At 40.6% G+C, this 27359-nt stretch overlaps 2 protein-coding genes across 9 annotated transcripts in view; one reads left to right on the forward strand and one right to left on the reverse strand.

Annotated features, from left to right (window-relative positions):
- Positions 1–32: 32 nt before the first annotated feature.
- Positions 33–15097, reverse strand: nompA (no mechanoreceptor potential A). 4 transcript variants are annotated; one of them, XM_046628701.2, is made up of 19 exons: positions 14936–15097; positions 8508–8639; positions 7374–7459; positions 7010–7271; positions 6785–6914; positions 6556–6707; positions 6211–6486; positions 5783–6094; positions 5332–5427; positions 4649–5240; positions 3653–4308; positions 3396–3574; positions 3175–3314; positions 2794–2943; positions 2634–2723; positions 2188–2545; positions 1941–2110; positions 1654–1800; positions 33–1566 (listed from the first exon to the last, which is right to left on the reverse strand). In XM_046628701.2, exons 2-19 carry the CDS (start codon positions 8581–8583, stop codon positions 1359–1361), a joined length of 4080 nt encoding a protein of 1359 aa, XP_046484657.1. In that variant the 5' UTR covers positions 8584–8639; positions 14936–15097; the 3' UTR covers positions 33–1358. The 4 variants fall into 4 exon arrangements, with proteins under 4 accessions (XP_046484657.1, XP_046484654.1, XP_046484655.1 ...); XM_046628698.2 differs by having other exon boundaries at positions 2794–2952; XM_046628699.2 differs by having other exon boundaries at positions 2794–2940; positions 3166–3314.
- A 3751-nt stretch (positions 15098–18848) lies between these two features.
- The window catches only part of LOC124220413 (multiple PDZ domain protein), a 168912-nt gene continuing 160401 nt past the window's right edge, over positions 18849–27359 (forward strand). For 3 of the 5 annotated variants that reach the window (XM_069136674.1, XM_046629257.2, XM_069136675.1), the window contains exons 1-5: positions 18892–19211; positions 19439–19519; positions 20070–20452; positions 20544–20669; positions 20885–21000. In XM_069136674.1, the coding sequence (XP_068992775.1) occupies positions 19504–19519; positions 20070–20452; positions 20544–20669; positions 20885–21000 (641 nt within the window). In that variant the 5' untranslated portion in view covers positions 18892–19211; positions 19439–19503. Of the gene's footprint in view, positions 19212–19438; positions 19520–20069; positions 20453–20543; positions 20670–20884; positions 21001–27359 lie in introns of all 5 variants that reach the window. The other 2 variants (XM_069136673.1, XM_069136676.1) reach the window with 2 other exon arrangements.

Below are 27359 nucleotides of genomic sequence, written 5' to 3' on the forward strand. Positions count from 1 at the left end.
ACTGATTATATGCGACGAGTGATAAACTTGGATTGTTGCTTCAATGGGGTTTTTGTTTATTTCGTATAAACAGATATATTAAATATCGTCTCGTACAGTTTAATAAATATAAAAAATTGCATACCTTGTTTGTGTTTTTGTTAATTTTAACGGTCTTAATGACTACCTTATTTCAAATTCAATGTTAGTATCATACATATACAGTAATAGATTATGCGGTTTATTTTCAATTCAAGAGAAAAAAAATATCATTGTATAACGCACTTTTCAAAATACTGTAATTTTTCAAACAATGTAATATCTTCCTTTTATTGTTGCTCATTGTTCTTCGCGTTTCTGTAGAATTTAAAATTCAACTCTGATTCAACAGTTCATTGAGAACTGAATGGAAATTTCCAACCGTAAGGTATCATTTATCTATTCTAACATATACAAATTATATAAACGCGTAAAATAGATTCACAGTGCGCTTTATAGAGCTTCGCGATTATTCCGTCTGGCCGATCCGTCGCTGTCTGTTTCAAATAAATATAATTCTATTACATACATCCTACATTATACGCGTTCGTTAATACAAAATACCCTAAAGTATATATCTATTTATACCTAGTCTAGATTCAAATTGACATTACGTAAGATTAGTATTTGCAATTAATTGATCAATTATTTTGTTCATTACTACTTTCAATTTTTTAATTTCTACTTTTAATTGTAGTGCATACAGACAGTGTGACACTTTCTTATTGTTTTCCTTCGCTTTTAGTGAATCAGGCCGGTGTACAGCTTGCTCAAAATTCATTGATACAGACAATTTTTGAAATTCCATACTTTAAGATAACCAGAAATTATTCAAGCCTCACATGAATCCACTTTACACTCTGCGGAACAAACATATTGTACCTTTTATTGAAAAAAAAAACAAATTATATTTTCTCATCAACTTTACTAAACATGCAGAATGTTCATACATCGATCGTATGAAATATTTCGGGCAGTTGTCGTCGGCAGTAGTTATATGTTAAATGTATAAAAGTGCTGGGAATTCCGAGTACGTGAAAATCGAGAAAATCGTTACAGAATTAACCGATGACTGACTGTGCTTTAAAAATTGCATCATGGTGAGTTCGATTACTTCACAGGTATATATAAGATTGATTAATTGAAATAAGATTGATTTTCAAAAGTCTTAAAAATGACGACGTTGATTCAAAGCTTCATCCGTATGAAAAAGACGTCTTTGATGCATCAGACATATCATTTGAAGCATCGCAGCGCGTCCGCGAGAAATTTTCATAAGAGTATATTTTTTCTTTGATTTATAGATCAAAAAATTTTGTCATTCCTTTTTGCCCCCACCTTTACATCAGATGAAAGTTTTCATTTCGTGCCGATTTTGGTTCGTTCCCCGAACAGTGAGCGCTTTCAAAGAGTGAAGGATCGGTGTAAATCGGTTCGCTGGGATCAAATCCCGCCCGTCTTGTTCCCGCTAATCCTACGGCGCCTTCCAGACCACCGGAACTTGTCAATCGTTGATTGATGACGTGACTCAACGATCTGGAAATCGATCTGAAGAGAAGTTTCGTTAGGCGAATTATATGCAGAAATTGCACTAAGAAACGAAATTTAAGGTACATCGCATTTCAATTAACTTACGTCGACTGAAAAGGCTTCTGAAGTCCTGATCTCAGAAATGAAAAATTATTCTGCGCTCGTGTGCTGTACGCGTCTTCGGGATTGCTGCTGCGATGCGAAGACTTGTCAGCGTTTCTGTTCTTCACGATTATCGAATAGGCGTATTTCCTGATCGGTTTATTAAAAACGGTTACAATGCAACGATTCAACGACTGAGTAACGTGGTGAAATTTACGGAGAGCATTGATTCTACTCAAAAAAAATTGACCCAAGCTTCTACTGTTAATAGATTTAGGTACGTCAGTTACCTGTAAACGAGCATTGAGAGCAGAACTACGGATACGAGAAGAACAACCAGCCCAACGACAGCCACAACAAGTCCGTAATACTCGCTGGGTGTGATGCAAACGGATTCGAAAACCTTGGTATGCTTCTCGACCATGTTGTCCTCGACCATATCATACCGAGAGTCAAAGACCTGTTAAACGAAGGATAAACAGTGAAAATTCGGTCACTTTTACCCTTTGATCAACGCTTGATCCTTCCGAATCGCACCTCGATCATCTCCCTCACGTGTTCCTCTTCATTCTCGTCCTCTTCGTCATTTCGCGTGCTGTTTTGGACGTTGGATGCGGCGGAGGCAGCCGTTGTTGTGACGTTGACTTGGTCCTCCTCGTTCTCGTCCATCAAAGTCACGTCTCCAAGGTCTCTTCTCCTCCTACCGAAGGATGGTTCGCTTCGACCAGCGCCTCCCGAACAGTAAGCCGGCTGACATCCGTCTCTGCAAGTGCGAACGGTGGCCTCGAAGACCAGGAAATTGGACTCCGGAATTTTGAAAGCGTTGAAACGAGCCTCCAAACTGTCTTCCCGGAGACGGTCAAGACCCGGAAACACGTAGTTGTCCACTGGGCAGCTGCACGTTTGGTTTAGAAAACAAAAAGAACACTGTGGTATCTCGAAACCAAACGCTGATTGGATCAAAATCGTTCTCGTATCCTCACCCGTATCTATCGATTAATTGTACACTTCTTCCGGAATAAGGATCTCGGGCTATGACGTTGGTAGCAAAGATGTCCGTGACGTAATTGTACCTGGAACATAGTTGTGACGGACAACCGATAGCTTTTCAGCGACAAGGGTGTTTGAATTCTACCCACTTACCCGTCTTGAGCCTCCAGCCTGAAGGTCAGAGGGTCACCGACTGCTATGGTGGTCGTTGGTCTCCCCTGGTACAGGATCAACAGCCGGACTCTCGAACTCAGCGTGTTTTCAGCGGGTAGATATTCTATCGGTATCGGTGATCCAGCACTGCTGGGGGAACTTTTTAAGGTTAGACCGAGATGCGAAGATTGATTTATCAAGCAAATGCATTAAGGTGCGGCGAACTCCATGCAACGTGCGAAGCAAACTACGAGCGTCTGTCAGATACGCCATCAAAAAGCTCCGTGGAAACATTTCACTTTCGCTTTGGCTAACAATAAGATGGAAAGGAGCGACTCGTGCACTCGAGCAAAAACACACAAGTTATATGACCTGGCATACCCGGCACCGATGTAGCCGGATGTGACGACAGCCTCTCCTGGTCCGCGAAAGAGACAGGTGAGGTTGAAACGCTTGTCCCTACCGGTCTGGACGTAGTCCGAGAACTGGACCACCACTATGTTCGTCATGGTATCACCATACTTGAAAACACAGCGTAAGATACGGTGTCATTCTTCAAGTTTTCTCGTTGTGGCACATTTTTTACTGCTGCTTATACTCACTCGCTGGGTACCGCATTCCGGATATCCTTGAGCTCCGCTGATCCTGAGGACGTTGACGGTCCCTCCGTTGCCTCGGAAAAAACATCGGTCGTAGTACCCGTAAGTGTAAATTCGGCCAATGAAACCCTCGGGCGTTCGGAGAGTGAACTCCATGCCCTCTTCACTGCAAACTTGACTCACTGAAAGTGAAGAAAGTGAAGAAAGTGTCAGAAATGAAACGACCTCCTGATGGTATTCGAGTGAAGCGACTGACTAACCGTCGAGACACTCGTCCTCGACTCCCTGTCTCCCGTTTCTCTCGTAAAAATCATAGTCCGAGCTCCTGTCGTAGTAGACGGGATCGCCCATCTCCATGTCGCGGGAATCCCTGTCACTGAGCTCGCAGTTGTCTCTCTCAGCGCCGTAGGGAGCGGCGAATGGTCTGAAGTTGAAGGACCTACAGACGAAGTCCCTGGCGTCGGCGCACTCTCGTTCGCAAGTTGCGAGGGAAGAGGCTGTCGTGTATCTTCGGACGAACGGCTTTCGCACCCTGGTCCGCTGACCGACCTGCCGAAAGTTGTCCTGGTCCTCGCACCGCGATATCAATGGAGGTCTGCCTATTATCGGACCCCCGCCAACCGACCCGAATGGTCTCGTTTGGTGGACTCCACCTTCCCCAACGTAGCCTCCACCGATTATACCGTTATCACCGTAGCTGCTGTCGTAGCCATCCAAGGGTCGCGACGGTCCGTGAGGTCGACCACCAATTCCGCCGTAGCTGCTGTCGTATCCATCCATGGGCCGCGACGGTCCGTGAGGACGACTCCCGATTCCACCATAGAGAGGACGACCTCCGTACCCTCCTTTCGTACCGCGAATATCGTCCTCGAAACCACTCGGGTATATTCCATTCGCGCTTATGCCCCCGGGGTAGCTGTTGAGGACGAGTCATGTTGGAAGGCGTGGAATCGATTATGGTTCATGGAAAGAAAGTTCAGCTTAGACCGTCAATGCTTATGGCTTAGTTGGTGAAAATCGAGAGTCAGTCTGTCTTCATCAAGGGCGAATATTGTGAAGAGTTATGCGCAAATCAGAATCATTTGTGACTGATCTAAACTAGTTTGACGGTGTGCACATGGAGAAATATTCATCGTATTTCAAATCTCTTTGAGACTGTGTAATACCATGTTGAATAGGCTTCAAATAATGACATCTTTAAAAATTTGTAAATACTGTACCAATTCCTGAACCTCTCAGGTCTCTGGATATCTTACCGGTCTCTATCACGTTCCGGGAACCGATCGCTGACGGGATATCGATCAAGAGGATACCTGCTGCCACCAGTTCCGATGGGTATTCGATCAAGAGGGTCTTCGGGGTAGCGTTCAAGGGTGGTTGGATAGCGGTATCCTCCTCCAGGATAGCGGTCAGGACCAGTTGGGTACCGATCAGCCGGTTCAGGGGGATACCGTCCACCGCCACCTCCTGTAGGAAATCGGCCCGGGTCCAAGGGATCGCCGATGGGGTAGCGACTGGGCCCAGTCGGGGGATACCTGTCGACCGGAAACCTGCCTCCGTATGTCGGGTACCGGTCACCACCAGGCGGATATCTATCATCCGGGTACCTATCACCAGGAATAGGAAATCGGCCACCTCCAGACGGGTATCTGTGGTCAGAAACGGGGGGTCGACCAGCCCCAAGCAGCGGGTAACCATCGTCTGGATATCTATCGCCGGGAATGGGGTACCGATTGCCACCAACGGGCGGGTATCTATCGTCCGGAAGTCTGTTGTCCCACCCTGGATATCGATTTGGATATCTGTCTCCCTTGTTGTTCGAGGGATATGCGGCGTCGTCCGGGTAACCTGCGGAGCGGGAAGAAAACTTTCACGTACCATTCAACGGTGCGAATCTCGAGAGTCCAACGCTACGGGGCTCTGCCAGTCGGCTACCTACCTGGTCTCCCTACAGTCGGCCTTCCCTGGTTCGTGTCCTGGCCCACAGGGTCCGGTCTGTACCCGGGAACATCCCGGTCACCGTCCATGTATTGATCTGCAGTGGACCAAGAAGGAGCGGATAAAAAGGAATGCGAGCAGTTATACGTATACGTATCACGAATGATCTGACGGATTGAAATGCGGTTTATCTACTCGGCGTGATTCTGACGTCAAATGGAAACAATGGATCCCCCTGAAGTATTTGCACTTGAATAATAGGGGGACACGCATCGGTTGCCACGTCATGAATTATACTCCCGTGAAATTATTGTTTTTGTCGCTAGCTTGTTAGCATTACGATCGTATAGCTTTCAACTCACGGTGCAGTGTCGGAATATTGACCTTGCCGATACCGCTCCGTTGAGTTTCACAATGGACAAGGATAGTTATGCAGAAACCATTCGACTTACGCATCAAATTCTCGTAGTAATCGTAGTCCGCGTCGTATATGATCCTGTGACCGTCCCGTTTGTTGAATCTACTCAAACGGCAGGTATGGAAGTGCTCGGAGTAGACGGCACTCCGACATTGGAAGCTGGTCTGCCTGAGGCACTCGTCGAGACACTCGCTGAGGCTTCTGCCGGTTATTTCCGAGTGAAATTCACCGCTGAGCCGGGAGTTCCGGTACCGTTGGAAGGCGGTGTCCGGTCGTCGACCGTCGGCAAATAGGTGGGATGTCACGCTGTTGTCGGGGTACTCGGAGCCCCTCGCTATCGAACGTTCTACGTTTTATTAGCGGGAAAACGGAGGTACCAGCAAACCGTCAACATGACAGAGTTGGCGGGCGACGAATACCGTCGAAAGGTATATTTCAACGGGACGGAAAGCAATATCTTACGGTTGTCCAGGCAGACAAGGTCGTAAAAGTGGTAACTTGGGCTGCTGCTGATCCCGATGTCGTCCTTCTGCGAGACCGAATCCTCTTCCGAAATCACGCACTGTCTCGTTTGGTCGTCGAACTCCACGCTGCGGCAGAAGTACTTGTCTGCCCTTAGACAAAGGCCTTGGCACTCGTCGAGGGTCAGGTTTGTGTAGATGTCAACCTCGAAGGGTCCGCGAAGCCGCTTGTTCTCTTCCTTGACGAAGACGGCCAATCCGTCGCAACGTCTTTCGGCTGCGATAAAATTACCACCGTTAGAACAAATTCGGGATTAAACTCGACTCAACTTCTCAATTGTATCACCATTTAGACAGGTGTTCTCGAGGTAGTCGCAGTTCGGGTCGTCCTCCAGGAGCTCGGGGTGAGTCCTTCGCGTGAAACGACTCAACGAGCAGCTTCTCAGCGCAGCATCGTAAGTCGCCGACCGACAGACGAAGCTGAACTCGTTCAGACACCTGTAAACAAAACCGAGACGAAATTTATCGTGTCCTTTAAGGATCCACGGTAGGATCCCAACTCTCATCCAACTCACCTATCCTCGCAATCGGTCCTGTTTGCCGCGCTGACTTCCTTCAAATCAGTCATCGGAAGCTTAAGCTTCTTCCGCGGATGTCTTTCGAATACGTAGCGACGGTTCGGGCACTCCCTTTCTATCCTATTAGCTGAAACCAACCGTGCGATTTAGTTTCTGAACATCTATTACATCCTCACACGCTGTAACATAACGATCGACATTCTGCAACCATTCGATACTCACACATCAGGCAGACTTCCGTAAAGTGGACGCTGTTCGGCACGAGCATCAGGTTCCCGATACCTTCGGGAAGTGCTTGTTCCCTGGTCAGGTAGCAGGTGCTCTCTTCGTACTCGGCGGTACCGCTAAAAGATGCGATTCTGCTCCCCGGCTGGAAGTCGAAGCTTGTGCACGCCCGGACAAGGTTGTTAGTTGCTGTTCTATCGCGCAGGCAAAGCTCCTGGCACTTTTCTAGAACCCTGAAGGGAGGCGCCGAGTCTCTGACCTGAAAACGTGAGTTGTTATCATTTTTCAACGTACGATCGGGAAACCAATCTGCTGGCGAACGCGTGTAATGTTGAGAAAAGTGTTTTTTTTTTCCACTTACCACTTCGTCGTCAAACCCTTGCAATTGCTGGTCGGGTAATCTTTCGTAAACTACTCTTCCCGCGCCACCGTTGCAGGTCGTTTGAGCTGCGATCAAAAATTAGGCTCATTTCAGATCGATAATATCAACGCACACCATTGTTTTCCTCTAATTTCGAGGCTGCCGTCGAATGTATGTATAAATGTGAAATTGAAGATTAAACAAAAGCTGCAACACACGATCGCACCGTCATCTCTACCGGGAAATTTCTATATTTATTGTATACGAATTGGCGGTGCAGCGGTTATACCTCGTCACACGTTATAATACATTCGTTTTGCGCAATTTCGCAACCGTGTGACATCATTTGATTTGTCTACGCCCATTTTGCACATCCGGTCGCAGTTCTGCAGTTCGTTCTAAATTTTTTCCTTCTTGTGGATGATATTTAGTCACGTTTTTATTTATTTTCTTTTCTCGTTTACAACAATATCCCGAACTTTTCTACCAATGAATCGATACTGTTGGGAAACGGTATTGGTAATTATTTGACTCACACGTTGTAAAAGAGAAAATTCGACCACCTAAAAACAGACTGACGGTCGGCCGTGTAAACCGCGCGGAAATTCCAAGAGCACCCGTGGTTCCACGTACTGTTACCGGAAACGGAAGTTACGCCATCAGATTTTGACAATGCCGATTTATAGATTCTTTTGTATGATTTTCAGTCATTCACTGTACGCGCCACTTTACCTTTTCCCATCCTAGTAAATAGACGTATCATTTAATTTAACATTTTGATTTCTCTTCGCTGCTTTTATTGCAAAGTGATGGATTCTTTTCTTTCTCTCTCTCTCTCTCTCTCTCTCTCTCTCTCTCTCTCTCTCTCTCTCTCTCTCTCTCTCTCTCTCTCTCTCTCTCTCTCTCTCTCTCTCTCTCTCTCTCTCTCTCTCTCTCTCTCTCTCAATAAGATGAAGAACTTTGTCGGAATTACAACTTGCAGACAAATTGAATTAGTTTAGCTCGAAGTCGAGTCTCCCGCTGCCTGCCACAATTTCTACTCTTACTACTGAATCTCCGGCTCTCAGCCTCTTGACCATTACTACTCGAGCGTGTTCGCGAAACAAGGTAAAGAAAGTATAGCTGGCTGCTTACCGTTGGTGAGCATCTTGAGAATGGTGAGTACCGTGATAGCTTGAACCATACTGAACATATCATGGATTTTTCTCATTTTGAAAGTTGAGTGCTCACGGTAAATCAAGTGGTCATGTCACTTGGGGTAATACTCTGCAATCAGACCATTAAATTCGTCACAATTAGAATTGGATTATGCCATTTTCACTCGGTAAACGCAGAACAAGGATCAACGATGTGCTATACATTCATCGGAAAAGTTTATGATAGTTGTCCATTAATTGTACGCGATAATATCGAAGCATCTAACAGATTGTTGCGTTATACGAACCGGCGGTAAATCCATTGGTACGATGTCGAAAGTGAAAGATTAATAAAACGAATCGAATCAGAGATAAATTTTTTCACGTCGCCGAACGATCTTCACCGCACAAAATTATCCCCGCTTTCGCACAATATATTGTTTCGCTTATCGATTAAGCGAAACTCTGCATCCAATACCCGGGAAAATATATCACGCGTGAAAATAATCCGAGGAACGTGAAAATAAGTTGACTAAATCGTTCGGTGACCGTTGATGTACTGGTCGGTGAAACGGTAAGTTTGAAAAGGATAAAATATACCGGCTTACCCGTTGCGGTGGGTGATAATGGTGGTGGTAATGTCGGACAATGTTCGAATGCCGTACATGTTTGTGACAATAATTATCTCTGCCCCCATCTCGCGATAGTTCCATCATAGCAAACCGTTTTACGACTCTTCTCTACAATGGGCCAAGAGACCTCGACGCGAATATAATCGTTGCAGGGACAAAATACACAACGATTTCTCTTTTTATCGCTCAGCGAGATCTGCAGGATCAACCACGTCGTATCAAATTTTATTTTACACACCAGATTTTTTTTTCCAACACCAGATCGAACGCGTGACATGTTTCATAACCGGCAATGGGATCGGATATTTTTTACGTTACGATCGCGGTACGCGAACTCCGCGTAACTGGAAAAGCAATCGACCTGCGATCATTTCAGAGAAGATATGTACTCGCCAGCTCGTTGCAGAACTTTATAACGTAATTCAAGAGTGAATTATACACCTTTATAGTTGGTACGATACCAGCTATACGTACGCTTAGCTGCAGATTCATTAATATTCCGAATACTCTTCATTACTCTATATATAGTTGGATGTTTCATCAGAGGTGTCGTAATTAACAAGCTGAAGTCTCGCCGGTATATCCAATTTCTTATTATCACTTAACTCGCTTCCTCTGGAAGATAGAATCGTTAATCTTAATACCGGTGCTTCAGACGCTGCGCTTCAATTCCTCCCGTTCGTCACGGGTCGCATTTTATTTCAAATGAAATAAAAAACGTCCATACTCGGAGATTTTTATTCCTTTAAAATAAATTGCTTTGACTGAGAAAAATTGTGAGTAATTGAACCAAAGTTCATTATTGTTCTTTATTTTCAAACATCTATCTTTATCGCATCTCAAGTTCTCAGGTACGAAGATCCGAAATAACAACATTATCAGCTGGCGGGAAAGTTCGATAATTCACAAATGCAAGCGTTCTTTTCAGATTTACCATTGAACGCGTTAGATGTCAAGATGAGAAAAATTTCCACAACTTTTTGGTTGACTTCATTCTACCAAACGATATATAAAACAATATTTGGATACACAAAAGTGTATGTAAAAGATCACTTAAATCCATACTTTACCCGATCATAATCTCTCTTAAAAGTTACTTTTCCCGCTGGCTGATTTAGGAGGAGATCTATATTTCAGACTAAAATAAATAAGATATCCGAGGATTGTTAGGAGCCAGTGAAAAAAGATGGCAACATTATTTCCTAATCTTCCATCTATCTTCGCTTACAGCTTCGAAGTTTGGTGAAGACGATCGAATGAAAGCCTCGAATTCATAGGGCAATAGCCCTGAGCCTGAACTCGATCGTCGTGTCGCAAAGTGTAGTGGTTATTACACGCGTTACACATGTGCAGAACGGACACTCACACGTACGTGCGTAAATAGCCAAGGCAACAGAGCGTGGTTCCTAAACTCTTCCACACACCCTCATCGAGCATGTCTCCTATCCCCGATAGAGTCGATAATACACACACTCCGTAACAGACCTTCGTCCGAAACCACAATTACCGCAGGAATTTCGATCACCGTCCGTACATCGGCTCTCCGAAATTAATTGTCTCGCAGACCTGACGGATTCCAAGGCAAAATGCACGCCGATAACCGAGGCTCAATCATTCGAATCGTTCCTCCGAATTCTCATATCTACCCGAAGTTTTCTGTGAAAGTTGTCGCTGAAACGCCACCGGATAGAGCGACCAAAGCTACGTGTTGCATTCGTGCGTGTTCAAAATTTAGCTACGGTTGCCTATTTACTGGCAGTGAGTTTCACAGAAAACTCCCGTTTCGATTGGCATTCCTGTAGACTAAGATCTTTATTTACGGTTGAAGTGAATTTCGATCGTTAAAATCGGCGAAAAGTTGTGTAAATTCTCAGTGATAAGATCTTTTGCGAAATGTCGCATTTTTCTTTTTGTCTTTGTTGAAAAGAAAAAACATACCACGTTATGTAACAAGGGAATAATCAACTTTTATTCCTATGTTACGTATAGGAATTTATTTACGACTCAACTCTGGCCACATTATTGACTTGAAAAGAAAATAAGAGAAAATCGAAACAACGCGTACAAGTAATGTACGAATGTAGATCAGCGGGAGTCAAGGCACCCCCATCTAAAAATATACTTGTTAAAAATAAAAGAAACCTTTCAAAAATCTTGGAAATACAATAAAAATAGTTGTCTGGAATTTATTCTATAATAACAACATCAACAATTCACATGATTAACAATTATAATACGGAGAAATGTAATTAAAGATGGAAAAGAAAAAGAGAGTAAAGCAGAAAAATTGAGCGAGTCTTACAGTAGTCGATAAATTGAATAGCCCGCGATTCTCCCTACTTCCTGTTACACGTTTCCGTCGCATTCACGAAATTAGTCTCATCAAATTCCACATACGAGAGAGGTAAGATGTTACACATCAGTTTGCGGGGAAGTATGACATCATATTTACATATTCAGATGAGGGAAATAAAGTTGAGAGGGAATAATACGCCACTTTCGTCCCACTTTTTAGGTCAAAAAAGTTCACATTATTCCCGACTCAAATATAATGTCAACTTTCATCCAGTTTTGAGGATGAATTTTTTCATTATTAATCTATGTTCTCAATTTTACATCCAATATTGCAAAACACGTATCGGCTCTTTCTTTTCAAGTCCCAATAATGTGGCCAGATTTGAGTCAGAAATAAAGTCCTATGTATGTAATATTTCTCGCTGTTCTTGTAATTACATACACAATTAATTGAAGGTGAACGGCTCAAATAAATTAGCGAATATATCGTACCTACATACCGCGTTGAATTCCCTTGTTGGTAAAACGTTTCGAATTAAATTTGATTCGTGCCAAATTATATTTGAGTGTAATTACGTTGAAATGGTGAGATTGGAAAAAAAAATCTTGAATTTATCGAGTCGTTAGCTTTATTGTCAGACAAACATATCGCGACAGATCCTTTGGCTGCAGTTTCGTATATATACAGAATTCCACAGGGAAATTTAACCCTCCGACATTCGATTAATCAAAAGCTGATTTCTTCATCCCTTCACGGGAAATGGCGGCAATTTCGCATTTCTTCGTTCCATATGTATATTGAAATTTCAATTTATCGTTGATACCCGCGGTGTTTGGTGCTCGAAATCGCAACACGATGACCGCATATCGTACCAACTATAGTGCGTAAAAAAAAGCACGTAGCACTTCGGTGTGTCGCGACATTCAATTATCGTGACAATAAATTAGTCACGTCGGCCTGTTCGAATCAAGGGGAAAAATTTTTCACGCCTCGAGCTGTTTCCTGCACGATCATATTTAACAATGGCCGTGTAACCGCTAGTCCCGTTTGTATATTAACAATGAAAATCGAACCCCTAGCAATCACCTTCTGGCTCATAAATTGCTGCTGATTGTCTTCGATCGAGTCCAATTTTTATAAACTTTTTGCCCAGTTTCGCTCTTAAATTCCATCACAAGACTAAAAAATTCGCTAAATTATGCACGAAATTCCGATGAATAATTTCTATCAAAGCAAGGGAAAAAAGCTGAGAATTATGTGTGTTCTTTCTTTTTCGAATTAAGTTTCATTTGCAGATGAAATGAGGTAAAGGAAAACAAAAGAATGCTTAACGAGAGATGAGAAAAAAGAGGTGCCTGTTATTTAAATCAATGCGTTGAATATAACCGTAGGATAATTTATCGTCAAAATTATATATATATATATATATATATATATGTACATATGGCAATAAATTAGAGCGAAAAAATTACGATGAGAAAATTTGTTTGAAAAATGTCTAGACGAAAGAAAAAGGATGAAATCCGTGAACGTAGGCAGGGAAAAATTTCAATTCTTGTAGCAACTAGAAAAATTCAGTAAACCAGGTATTGTTAAAAAAACTGTTTAAATATTGTTGGAATTACGAAGAACGAGGTACGCATAACCATTTTGCGCTATCGTCGATCCTTTTTCAGTAATTGCAAGGCAAAATCAGTTTGTGAGGTTTACTCTACTTTTTTAGTTAAACAAGGCTTCAACGTCAATTTATCGTTGCGCGAGCGTTAAATTTTCGCAACAGTTGCGAGAAAATATAGCAACGGTGATCGCAATGAGAAAGAATAGTAACGGTTAATTTTCATTTTCTACCTAGAGCTACATTGTTCGATTGTGGTAAAAAATGAAAATAGTTAAGGACAGATAGGTAATCGGAAGTAAAAATTTCTCTCAGTGATAAAATGAGCTTACTATACTTCCAGCAGCAATAAGAGGTAATTTGCAGGCGTAGCTGAATAAGGAGCGTGTGAATTATGTCCTTCTGCTTTTGACGGTTAGGTTAAATTTATGTTTATATAGCTCTGAAAATCTCGAGTCAGCATTTAACAGAGTGCGAATAATGGGCGCGATGTGTACCGCAAGTGTGCGCAAGCTGTACATTGTTGCGAACGTGTTGTATAATTGATGCAGTCCAGAGGCTGCATTATCCCACCAGTAATGTGCGGACTGCAGGCGCAAATGCAAACGCGAAGTGTATTAATTGCGCTGCGTGTGTCGGGTATAATATACGGATAGTGCGTGAATGTACCCGACAGACGCGTCTTATTCCGGAAACGGAAGGATATTGTTCGCCATTGACTGTGTCGACGATCGCGTTTTCGAACCGCACGCAATCCCGTTCTCCACGCCATGTACGCGCACCTCTCTGTCAAATACCAAAGCCTCTAGCATTTCACGAACGTGCAGCTCTCGCGAATCCTCCAAGGGATAGTCCTCCGGCAATTCTCCAACCCTTCGGGGAAATTAATCGACCGCATTCACTTTCGGCCCTAGATGCGATGTATCTAGAGTCGATGGGGAAGTAAAAAACAGACTCGCTGAAGAAGAGAATATCAATTCCCTAAACGGAGAAAAGGGCGCTCTAACTTTATTAGCCGTAATCATCGTCATTAGCCTTCTCCTAATCGTACAAATTGACGCTGAAATTCTTAAGCCTTTTCACTTGAATTTTGAGAAGAAGAAAGTAATGGATTGTTTTTTTTTTTTTTTGTTTCTCTTTTCAAGCAAAATTTCTCTTCTATTGTATAAACGACAAAGTAATTGTAAAACCTGAGCAAATTATCGAACGAAATATTCTTTCTATATGATTGTGTTGAATACAGGAATGAAATAAGAAGTCACGTTAAGTGAAAAAATATAAAACGAGAAGTATGTTAATTAATATTCGAAGAAATTTATTTATATTATATATAAAATTTTCTTCAATTATACAGTTTCTTTTTACGTCCCAACCTCGCCTCAAGGGATGCGATTAATCCGGGTAAAAAGTTGGATCGAAGGTATACGGTGGAATATACAAATAACGCTGTACGTACATATATAAAGGAATTCATTATTCGGCGGAATATGAATTGGTTGAATCTGCAGGACGAATGAATTGAGAATAGGGGAATCGGAAAGTAATCGATTCGATATTTAATCGGCCCGTGCGTAATACGTCTCAAATAATTAGCAATTGTTGAGCGGTAATTATACGCCGGAATACAATGCCGTTTGAATTATTAAACGATCGTCGAAGCGCGAAATAAGATCGGCGTGCTATCGAGTGGATATATTCGTACAATGATCGAATTATACCGAAGTAACGAAAAATAAGCGAAATTGTTGTTATCTTTACACGTAATCTCGCCTTCCGATCGACCAGCTGTAAAAATGTCTCGATCAAAACTAAGGGCGGTGGTTAAAATGAAGAAAACAAAATTTCAAAAAAGTAAATAAATAAAAACTCAAAATTATATTCACCTTCGTTTCGCCGGTTCCCCGTTTTCACGGTTCCAAGGACCGCGAAATCCCGTCGTCCTCGAGGGCCGCAGCAGGGAATTGAGTGAAAATGAACACCGATCAGTGTTGAGCAACAAAAAATTTGACCGAAGGCTCTGAGGCGCCAAGATGGGGCACGTCCAACACGAATGGCACCTGTAATCAGACTGAGTGAGAAAATCGGCGGCAATAAAATAGCGGCGTGACTACGGACCGTGATTAAGCTTTGGATCCGAGTCCCGATGCAGGTGTAGCAGGGGGCCCCGACCCCCGCAGGGGTCCAACCTGGCCTTGCTGCCGCCGGAAGTGCTCGCATTGTTCCACGGACATCCGGGAAAACGCATCTGGCCGAAGCCGACGAGAGCGTTCGTCGTTTTAGCCATTTATACACACGATACGTTTGTCTATAAGCATGGCCGATGTGCGGTGCACAGAGAAAAGCAACGTCATCGCGGAAATATGCCTCCGGGTCCTACGTGCATTCCCTCACACCTCTGATGGAAATTATTCTTGGTGCATGTCTTCACTGAGAAAAATTTCATTTGTTAAAATGAGGAAAAACGAGGCACGCGTAAACATTTTGCCCTATCTTCGATCCTTTTTTGCTAATTGCAACGCAAAATCATTTTCTGAGGTGTACTCTACTTTTTTAGTTGAACAAGGCTTCAACGTCAATTTATTGTTGCACAGGCATTAAATTTTCGCAACGGTTACAAGAAAATATAGCAACAGTGATCGTAATGAGAAAGAATAGTAACGGATACCAGACTTTCCGGTAACGGCTAGAAAACTAATTTTCATTTTCTACCTATAACTATATTTTTCGATTGTGGTAAAAAATGAAACTAGTCAAGGACTGAGCGGTAACCGGAGCTAAACATTTCTCTCGGTGTTAATTTGATTTTCAAACAGGCGAATTAGAATCCCACCCTTTCACGGGACAGAATCTCAGTTTCGATGTTTAATAGAACGAGTATGAATTTTTTAAGCTTTTAGGTGCAGCCAATTAGTGAGTTTCCAAATTTAGCGAGGTTGGTAATTGTACTTGCAAAATTTCAGCTGTTGCAACAATTTTTTTTTCTTTTTGGCACCTTTTATGTTTTAACACTTGCTGCCCCAGCAATTTATTATTTTCCCTGGTACGTACAGAGAATGTTGTACGATTTTGTGGTTTTGACAGAAAATTTTTTATTTATACATGACATCCATAGAGAAGGTAACAATAATCTGTACATGTGTTTTCTTTTTTTAATCATTCCATCAGTCCGTGATTAAACGGAAAATTGAAGCAGATACAGTTGATTAAGAAGTCACCAACGATATGACATGTTAGAAAATTAGTGAAATTCAATTGCTAATTTTAGGTTGGGCTATCTATCTTTTCTGACGAAACAAAGTCATCCGACACGACTGTTTCGTGCTTTTCTACTTCATACGTGTACTGGAACCGCGCATTTTCTTAGTTGAATGTAAAAGCCCAATTATAGCTGTCCTGACAATTAATGGGTTTGAATTTGCGATTAAAAAACTTGGAAGAAAATTTCCTTTCTCCGTGATGCAATTGGAAACGTGCAAATAATTTTCGGAGGTGAAATAAGCCAGTTAGTTTCGAGGTTGAAGTGAGTTTTAGATTGAGCCATCTATTAAGAGTTCATTGGGCCGGAGATATTCATCGGATTTCAACTTGTTTGAATCGAATAATTGGGAATATGTATTTTTGTTTTATCAGTCAACTGCAGGTTATCGTACGCGTGCCAAAGAGCCAAGTTCTGTTGAATTCAATATAAATTTTTCAAACAATATGAATCCAATCACAAAATTGTTTCACCTTTACCTTGGTGTAGGTATTATTCGGGAAAATAGATCGTTTTTAATAACGAGAAATATCAATTCTGTGCAAACATTTCGTACCAGATAAATATCTAGAATAAATTGAGAAATTTCAAAAAAATCATTTCAAGAATTAAGGAAACTGTTCAACGAATCACAGTCAGAAAAAAAGTTGCAAGAAATTACGAAATTTCTAGAATAAAATGCATTGGGTTTTTGTGCGGGAAATGCATGTTAATTTAGCGTTTTTGAACAAAATTATGATAAGGAATGTGAAAAATTAGTGAAATTTGTAATAATTGGTAGATTTGGAGGAAAAAAATGTTCACCTTGGGTTTTTGGCGTGACTCCCTGTGAAGTAAATGCTACGAGAATAAATTACAGGGCATTTTTTATGTTCGCAAGTTCAACGCCAGTTCGTTCATCTATGAGTTTCTTTGTTCACGAGTGACTAATGAAATACATAGCAATAAGGATTTCCTGAAAACTGTCTTATCTTCATCGATGGATATACACGCGAGAATTTTTGCCATACAAATTGCCACATGTTTTCATGCCTGTTCAGCGGTGAAAACCTTTGTGTGTGAAATTCGCAGTTCGATAGCCTATACGTTTAGTCATTTGGATGTTTTTATTTTACTTTCATTTTCTTTTTATCACCAGACTATCTTTTGTCCATCCCCGCTTTTCGACATAATGAATACTGTTTAGCATTTTTTCATTGCCACCTGCTTTAATAACGAGAACCGAGAGGACATTGTATATATATGAAGGATTGAGTAATGAAAATTCACTCTCTGCGAAATTTTTTATTCCTTTTTTCTACCTGGGTCGAATGCCACGTCTGGCTGTATTTTTTAACATTGTGCGAGATCACGAGACGCACAGGAAGTTGTAAAACACATGGGATGGAATTGGAGATAGTAATTTTCGCAATGCTGATTTCGTCAGTTTTAAAATCGCATGGGAAAATTCGCATCATCAAATTACCTGATGCACTTTCACAAAATTCTCATCGATGGCATAAAAAGCATTACGACTAATAATTTCGTCATACAGACAAATTATGTTCCTTTTTGTTCGGAACCGTTTTTCTTGCTTAAACGATGGGTCTCATTTTGTATGGGTTATTAATTACCGTTGAAAATAGATGCGTTCGGATGGGAAGGGCCATTCCACGTGAGAGAGTATAAAAATCCGTTGCATCAGGTTGACGTATACGACAAACGCACGGTACGATTTGATGATGCGTAAACCTGATTTCATTCAAATGGTAATGAATTACGCTAAATTCCAGCAGAGCTACAATTACCAGACCGCAAAACAGATCGAAAGTTGAATCCTCGTTATTCGTTTTGTGGGAAATGAAGCTCGGGTATGTGCGGGCACTTAATTCAAAAATCTAAATCATTGTCTTCATAGTTGACCAAAAAACTGTCCGATCATTAAAGACCGTTCGTTGCTTATATATTGAAGTCTGCAGAAACAAGTTTTTAGGATCTGAATCTCAATTTTCCGGAAAATTAAGTAAATTGTGAACATATTGTAGCCAGATTTGAATCCTGCGCAAAAAAAATCTGCGAGAAAGTTGCAAATTGACATTGTTTATTTCACTGAAAGTTTAAGAGCGAAGTACAGGTAGGATGATCTAAAATCGTACCTATATTTCGGAGTTTTTTTTTTTCACAGAAATTGAAAACACTTAGAGCAATTTGAGTTCAAGGACTTAAATGCGCCATGCCACCATCTTTTTCTAAATTTGATTGAAGAACTTCTAAAATGTTTCTGAAATTATAAATGATAAAGCCCTTAAACTCATATTGCTCTGAGTGATTTCATTTTCTTGAAAAAAAAAAAACTCCTCAAAATAGGTATGGTTTCAGATTATCCTAGCTGCACCCCCACCCCCCGAACGGTGAGTGAAAAACAGCGTGAAGCAAATTTTAGCCTGGAAATCACATTTGAATTTGGCGGTGATGGAGTCACGTGATCGACCATGTTGTATCCCTTGTGTCACGTGACGAGCCGTTTGCGCCGATTGGCCGAGAGTTTACATTCGAGCAATCAGCAGAGGCAGCAGCTGCGAAAGAGGCGAGTAACTACGAAGTGTCAGAATTGTGCCGTCGATCAAAACAACAACCTCGTCGCTGATCAGTAAGCAAGGTGAAACATTTTCCTCGTTACATGGTCACGATTTGTTCCTCTCGTCGCGTCTCGCCCAGCGTTGAAGCTTCTTCATCACCGCGTCTGACCGTCGAGTGAATTTTTCTCCGGGCTTAAATACTTGATACTCGTAACAACAGTCAAACACCTCTGCTAACACAGCGCTAAAATTCCTTCCATTCGAGTGATTATCGATTTCCTGGGCCTTCCGCCGTTGCGAAAATTCACCGAGAGCCGAGTCGACAATTTCGCAACTCCTCAAAAGGTATGCGTAGACAATTTCAGCTGCCAGAGAGCTGATTTTTAGAAAATCGATCGAGCTGCGAGGGCTGTTTCTCCGTTTTGAGGTTAGGCCTGAGACGTGTTCTACAAACGAGGCTGTTCATTTTGAAATAACGTTGCAAAAATCGACTCAAATTTCTCTCTCGAATAGCTGCACAGTCCTTTTTACATCTTTAACTCTTCACTTATTTTTTCACTCTCTCGTTTCAGATACCAAACTACAGAGAGCTCCTCAGGTTTACACAGTCTCAGCGTAGCTGAAGAACGACTAAGAGATGCCATTGAATACAGGTGAGTGTAGTCAAGTTTTGCAGCCAAATAAAACTCACTTCTGAGATTTAATATCTTTTAATTTTTACAACCGTTTCTTGATGTTCCGGTCGTAAGCTCATGATTTCACAGACGGAAATATCCTTACTCTACTCTCATTCAAACTTGAGCATTTCAACAAATGACTCGCATCAGAATTCTGTACAAGAATCTGATTGCTTCACGACGACCTCGACTTTGAGTTAAGTGTCGTTTTATAAAAGCTGATGTAGATGTTTAAAATTTGCAGTCTATATTCCAAATGATACGTAATAAACTGTCCATTAGCATTTATTGAGTTGCATTTTATTCATTACTGGTTGATTATATTTACACACATATATTTCACAAATTATCCTTTGTTGATTGTGTTAAATAATCGATAGGTAATCTATAAATTTTGATGTTCCGTTCTTCAATATCTTCTATAAATATCAAGCCTGACTTTTTCCTTGTCCGACAGTTCGTCAAAAATCTCGTTACAGCTACGATTCATAATTTAATAGCAGGAAAATATTTTTCATTCGTCAAGATATATCGGCGGCGCTCCTGTTACTGGAGCAAGTTCAAGAGCGAGTGAAATCATGCGACGATCCAAAGCTTCAACTGCACACAAGCGACGATTTGGAGGCATTGATATCGCTGCTGGAGGATCCAGTATTTCGGAGCATAGTTACCATCCAGGATTCGCTGACCGACTTGAACGCCCAGCTCGGCCACCACCCCTCCATACTGCCTGGTGACTTTGACATCAATCTTGGAGGACAGCTGGAGCTCTCGCTGCCCAGCACACCGGCACAGCCGCTGGGCCCCAACATGTACCAAGACATTTATCAGGACGGCAGCGAACTGGACGATCAGAGAGTTCCCGTCGCTCGACTCGTTCATAGCAGTAGCGAGGATACCAGTGCGCAGGTAAGCAACGAAACCGATGAATGTTTTCTCAACGGCTCGGACGTTCCTCGCTCTAAGCCTCGTTTACATTTCGTCTCTTTCGATGTTCCAGGTGACCAGTCCTAGCTTGGCTTCGGAGGATCTCAGCATGCCTCCGATAACAACTCCGACTTACGCCAAGGAATTTCAAAAGGTTATCGAGGCCGCATCTAAGGGACGTCAGATATACACAGTGCAGGTAGAGTACCTTATCGAATCGTCGTTCTTATTGAATTTGGTTGATAAAGAATCTTTTATAGAGTTTGGGTTCTTTCAAACTGCCAAGATATCGAGAAAAAGAATAGATAGTAGAGAAGTTTAACACTGTTTATAATTCTTCGAAAAAATTTGTTGTAGTCCGTAGAGTTATTGAGTTTGCTAATTTATTATTTCAATCTCTTCCGCACGCTTCAGCTGTACAAACCCGAGGGTACAAGTCTGGGATTTAGCGTTGTAGGACTTCGCAGCAAGGACAAAGGCGAGCTGGGAATTTTCCTCCAAGAGATTCAACCAAACGGCATCGCAGGCTGGTGAGTTTTCAAAAATTACTACTTTATCGCATTCCACAATGAATTTTGTTACTAAAACGAGTCGGTCAAGACAATGAATTTTGACGCTATCAACTGATTGTATCCGTGCTTGAAATTTTCCTTCGTGTGCCAAGAATCCTGTTTTTAACGGATTTAAACTAGATCTGAGGACACCAAATATTTTGTCTCCTTTATTCCAGGTGATTTTATTCTGCATGTGTGTATGTGTGTGAAATTTTTTTCACCAGATGAATATGGATTATATTTAAAACAATCTGCAACAAAACTTGAGTGGTACGCAAATTTGACTATCTCGTAATTGCTTGTGAAATGAAAATAAAATGTTTCTATATCGTTTACTGCGGGGATAAGAGGGACGGCTCAGAGACTGCTCAAAACCCGATGAATAAGTCAATGTTCCACCCCAAAAAATCGTGGCACTCCGATTAAAGAGAGGGGCGAGGATCGGAGAAATTTCAAACCCCTCGCCACAAGTCCTCTGATTTATACATTTTAGAAGAGAACGGTTATTAAACCGCGATCAATTCCAAAGGAATCCATTGTCCGACGTTATTGAGTGCCTATTACTGCACTAATACACCCCGTAATTTCAACAGCTTTTCAGTCAAACCCATTAAAGCCACCCTCAAATAGTGTAATCGCACGTATTAAAAGGCTATTTGCCCTGTTCCTTTCCTTTTTTTTTTTTTTTCCTAATATATATTCTTTCAATACGAGTTCGAGAAACTTTTGATCAAAGCTAAAACTTTCTGCTGCTTTGTGCAGAAATTTGGGTTAAACTTACTCCGTTTTCAAAGTTTTTCCTTAGCCATTGCTGATCGGATCAAGAATCGCAACGTTACCCAACTTTTTTTATTCCATTCCTTTCTTTTCCGGTATAATTAATACGTTTCATCGAGCGATTCTATCCCGAGTTAAATGATTCGGAATTCTCTTAGCAACCTTTGCCGTTAGTTATTTCCGCGTTATTAGTGGAATTCAATGTTGCATGCTACCTTGGAAGTAGCCGAAAACGTCCCAACGATTTTTTCGTAGACGATGATTGGTAAAATTGATCGGAAGAATTACACATGTCCGTAATATACGATCAGGGTGAAAACAAAAAAGACAAACAGCGGAACAATCCTTCGACTTTCTATAATCGGAGATAAGAAAACAGGCTTTCTTCTTTCTCCGAGAAGAATCGTAACACTGTTTACACTTTCAACACATGATATGTAAAATTTTGTGTAAACCTACGTTATCGTGGATATTGAGAGGCGCGATCGATTTTGCGGATCATCCCATGCTTTCACATACCTATGCATGGATACACATATGTTTATACGAAGATGTATCGCCCCCGATTTTCTACCCTCGGCATCTTGTGCTCAGCTACGTATACTATACTCGAAATAACACGAAAATCCGTCAATTCAATTCCATACGTGTTTACGTCTAAAGCTCGGCAAAGCTCTTGGCTCAAGCACCGAGAGGATATCCCTTGAATTTCGTACACCGAGTTGGTTCAGGCCTCTTAACTCAATCCTAGTTTCTCTTCGACCTGTGTTATTAATTTCGCCAGGAATTCTAACGTCTTTAACAGAGTGCCAAAAATCTCGGCAATATTTTCCGAATGTTTTATAAATATAGTAACAAGTTCGGCGAAAACAGGAATCGAAAATAAACGGACCAAATGTTTGAAATTTATCGTGAAAATTGCGAGATTCAAATACACAATTAGAAATGCTCGGAAATCTTACCGGAGAGACAAAAATGTTTGAGTTTGAATTTGTATGAAAAAACAAAGAAAAAAAATTAATAAATTCAACGCATATTTTCTCAGCGTTGGAGGACAAAAAAATAAAACCCACAATCAAAAAATACATAACGTGAAATTAAACTGTTTAATGCCAGGCGAACGGGGAAAAAGAAGTGAAACAAAAGGAGGAGATTTTCATCCCTGCGGTAACAAAGGATTTATCGAGTTTTTCTTCCCCCTATTCTCTTTTTCCTCTTCTACCCTGAAATCATCTCCTGACCTTGACTGTAATCCGCAAACCGGTAAACGAAGGTCGGTTGGAACCCGCAATTCAATTCCAGCTTGTTCTCGCCATGAACGTTTACGGGTTTCCTGTTCGCGTGATCGAGAAGAATGTTTGCCCTTGAAATGTGAGAAAAAAAGATATCGAAATAACGAACAAGAGCTTTGATATCCATTTTTTATATCGAACTGTATTAAAAAACTATGAGAAAATTTGTTAAAATTGTTGAATTATACTCAACGATTAATCGTTTCGTATTCGAAAACTGTTTGTTTGAAAAATACGCTAAATGAAATTTTTTTACGTTTCGCTGAACGATAAATTCAGCATTGTTATTTGTCGATCAACATCAATATGAAATATTTAACGTTGATAAATAATATATTCAACGTTACTAGTACGATGAGAAAATAAATTATCTGCTCAATTATTTCACCGCTTCAAAGCGTTTCAGAATCAACAAAATCGATGTCAAATCTCTTGTTCATAATTTTAACTTGTCTTTTTTTTTTTTCTTACCACCATACCAAAGAAAATCCTGTAACTTATGAACGAGTAATAATTTGATAATCAATTGACGTACGACCGTCTTGTAATAAAATAATCGAACAAGTATTAATTTTTTACTCTATTGGGCTATTCCGCGTCAACCGGATCAGTCATCTCTCAGATATTTTTTTAATTTGGCATGTGGATTGTGTGGGACGAGTTAGATTTTTGTGCCAAAGCGCGAATCTCATAATGCAAAATTCGATTTTTTATTAACAATAACAAATTAGACTCCCATTTTTTTCAAAAATTCATAACTTCGGCAAAAAATTAGATACAATATATTTTTTTTTTTCAAATTACGCGGAAAGCTCCATAGAATTTAAAAAAAAATACGAAATGGTAAAAACAAGTTGTTATCAATTGTTTATTTAACAATTAATTTTTCAAAGATTTTTAAAACAGTGACCGACACGATCGAAAAATTTTTTTAAAATTCTGACATGTTCCTTGAACTGTACTACAACCTGTGAATTAATTCCAGAGGGGTGTTTTTCTTCGTTTTCGAGTAAAAAATCATTAAAGGTGTCGATGCGCATGAAATTGCGGCCCGCCGAGTCTCTACATCATGGCGGGCGGCCGGTTGCCGTCCACCGCTACACCGCGGTGGCGTCGCAGCGTTATTTTAGAGTCATTTTCACGATGTAGGACATGATTGAAGAATCTGAAAAAAATACTGTACCTTCACAAGGCCTGCTCAAAGCGATAAGTGAAGTTTCAAGAATGTGTTTTTATTTTAAAATAAGTAGCAAGTTATGTAATTATTATCATTTATGTGCACTCTCATGGTGTGTAACCGTTATTTTGAATCTCTGTAATAAAAAAACGGTGAAAAACACATTCCTGAAACTTCACTTATCGCTTTGAGCAGGCCTTGTGAAGGTACAGTATTTTTTTCAGATTCTTCAATCATGTCCTACATCGTGAAAATGACTCTAAAATAACGCTGCGACGCCACCGCGGTGTAGCGGTGGACGGCAACCGGCCGCCCGCCATTACGTAGAGACTCGGCGGGCCGCAATTTCATGCGCATCGACACCTTTAATGATTTTTTACTCGAAAACGAAGAAAAACACCCCTCTGGAATTAATTCACAGGTTGTAGTACAGTTCAAGGAACATGTCAGAATTTTAAAAAAATTTTTTGATCGTGTCAGTCACTGTTTTGAAAATCTTTGAAAAATTAATTGTTAAATAAACAATTGATAACAACTTGTTTTTACCATTTCGTATTTTTTTTTAAATTCTATGGAGCTTTCCGCGTAATTTGAAAAAAAAAAATATATTGTATCTAATTTTTTGCCGAAGTTATGAATTTTTGAAAAAAATGGGAGTCTAATTTGTTATTGTTAATAAAAAATCGAATTTTGCATTATGAGATTCGCGCTTTGGCACAAAAATCTAACTCGTCCCACACAATCCACATGCCAAATTAAAAAAATATCTGAGAGATGACTGATCCGGTTGACGCGGAATAGCCCTATTACGCAATTTAACCTCCTCAAATATACGAAATATACGTTGTGCGGATACACAAGTCTCGCTTCTGTACAATATAATACGAAATGGACAAGAGCGGGCTCTGCTGCCTGTCCACCTGGATATCCTTGAGGCTTTGGTCCACCGCAAGTCCTTTTTTTTCTTTTTTTTTTTTTTACTGCATTCATCCTTTTTCGCACTCCCGCAGTATGTGCAGTTACGACCGGTCGGATTGAGGCGATTCGTTCCACCGCCTCAAACTTGATCCTGAACATGAATTCGATATTACGTATTGCAAGGTACGTGTGTTGTAATCGATTCTTGCATCTGTGCAAATTTAACTTGATAAACCAAAAGCTGTGCAATTTTTGTCAATTTTCTTACGAGACATTCGCAAATCGAGTATCTACGAAATTATTATATTCGTTAGCTGCAAAGATATCTCGTCATTGAGTATGTATAAAAACTGGAAATACTTGAATTATAAACAAAAGTTTGGGATATCAAGGATTAGTTTCAAATCGTTACGGTATTGTTGGAAATTTATTGGATTCATTCGATTTCACTCTTCGATTTCTCATTTTATTGAGAAGACTATTTTTTACGCGCTTGTTTTTTTTTTTCTTTTTAAACGGCATGCTGGCATCGCTAAATATTTTATCTTACAACCAATAACTAGCATTATTGAGTTGTCTATTGAAAAAAACGGAAATCTGTTTCAACGAGTTGGTAGAAAATAGTTTTCCGAATAAAATGATTGATCGTAAAGTAAAATCTAAGAAATAAAGTAGATTTTTAACAAATTTGAAGCGATTCTAAAGGAAGCATCGATGCTTTTGTTTGTAATTATTCTTTAAAATATCACGAATACGATAATTTGACAAACACGCAACGTGCAATATAATTATTGATCAAATGTGTCGATCTTCAGCCAACCGCAACATTCCTAACGAGTCGTTATTCGATTGACTTTGATCGTTGAAACTTCATTCCGTACACGGTTTTGAATCGAATATTGTTATTCGAAATGTGAGTTGTCGATGCGCGTTACGGGCGAAATGGCATTAGAAAATCTCCCATTAGATACGTCGCTTCGTCGTTGTTGGTAGACACAAACGCACACATTTGTCGACGCTCGTTATCCTGCACCAATCAATCTAACTTAATTGAAGAAGCGAGTGCGACTGAGGGACCGTGAGTTGTGTAATTGATTGGTTCACAAACATTTACTATCGTTCCGCGTACTCATACAGCTAGAAATGTTACTATCATCGGTGCGTAGGATGTGTTATTCGATGCTTGTTCACACACGCACACAAATTCGCAACTTGGCGTTCCGTGGAACATACACGGACTTAATGAGGGCGATCGATTTTAACTTGATAAAGGTTTCGGTTCCGCAACGTTGTTATAGATTTCTGTACAAATGTATGCAGCTTTTCATTTACGACGCGATTCTTGCATTGACTGCTCGTATTTAGCAGCGTTTCGGCAATTATTATTCCGAAAACAAAGGAAATAAATGAAATAAATAAAAATACCGTACGATAAATAAAAAAATTTTTATGACATTAGAAAATTCGGTGAACCATCGTCTTTCAATTTTAATTCTCGAGCGATTAACATGGATAAAAGGATAAGTGCCGAAACGCCGGCACAAACAGACGTTGAAACCTCAAATCAATCTTGAATCAACTTATAAATTTTACTTCCCGAGAGATTTATTCCATGAATCAGATCCTGAAACGCTGCGGGGGAATGTTTAATATATATAACGAGTAAATCTTGTCTCGGAGCTCGCGTATCTGGGGAATATTGATGATTATACGTATACCTATATACGTATACGTCGAGTAAGCGATATGCATCTCGGGCAAGTATAAGCTTCGATTTCAACCTTCGGTGCAGCGAGTTTCCTGATTGGTTCAATCAATTGGCTAAACGTTAGCTTCTCCGTCTTTGAGTAGATTCTAATGTTACCGGGATTGTTTTCTTCGCCGTTGATATTTGCAGAGATTGGCCTGAGAATTTTTTTACGAACAGTTACTTCCGGAATGGATGAAAATAGATTTGTTTAAGACGGTACAACGGACGGTTAGTCAAAGAGTAAAAAAATGAATTTTCATGTCAAATATCTTGAACACTTTTACGAAACTTTTTGGGAAGCTTTACAGGTCATAGAGAAAAATGATCAAAAACCGTTGAAATCGGATGAACAAGATCGCGGTTTTTATCATTTTCAATTTTCCAATTATAAAAAATCTTTTCTCCAATTGTTGATATCTTC

Source organism: Neodiprion pinetum, chromosome 5, assembly GCF_021155775.2.
Source record: "Neodiprion pinetum isolate iyNeoPine1 chromosome 5, iyNeoPine1.2, whole genome shotgun sequence".
Taxonomy (NCBI): Eukaryota; Metazoa; Arthropoda; class Insecta; order Hymenoptera; family Diprionidae; genus Neodiprion; species Neodiprion pinetum.

Bases quoted from the DNA above. Each gene is read 5' to 3' on its own strand.
- nompA (XM_046628698.2), bottom strand. From the start codon at position 8,583: ATGAGAAAAATCCATGATATGTTCAGTATGGTTCAAGCTATCACGGTA. The intron at 7,272-7,373 runs GTAAGTGGAAAA...TCACGTTTTCAG, and splicing joins AAGGGTTTGACGACGAAGTG to GTCAGAGACTCGGCGCCTCC. The intron at 2,953-3,174 runs GTATGCCAGGTC...AACCTTAAAAAG, and splicing joins TCCGGCTACATCGGTGCCGG to TTCCCCCAGCAGTGCTGGAT.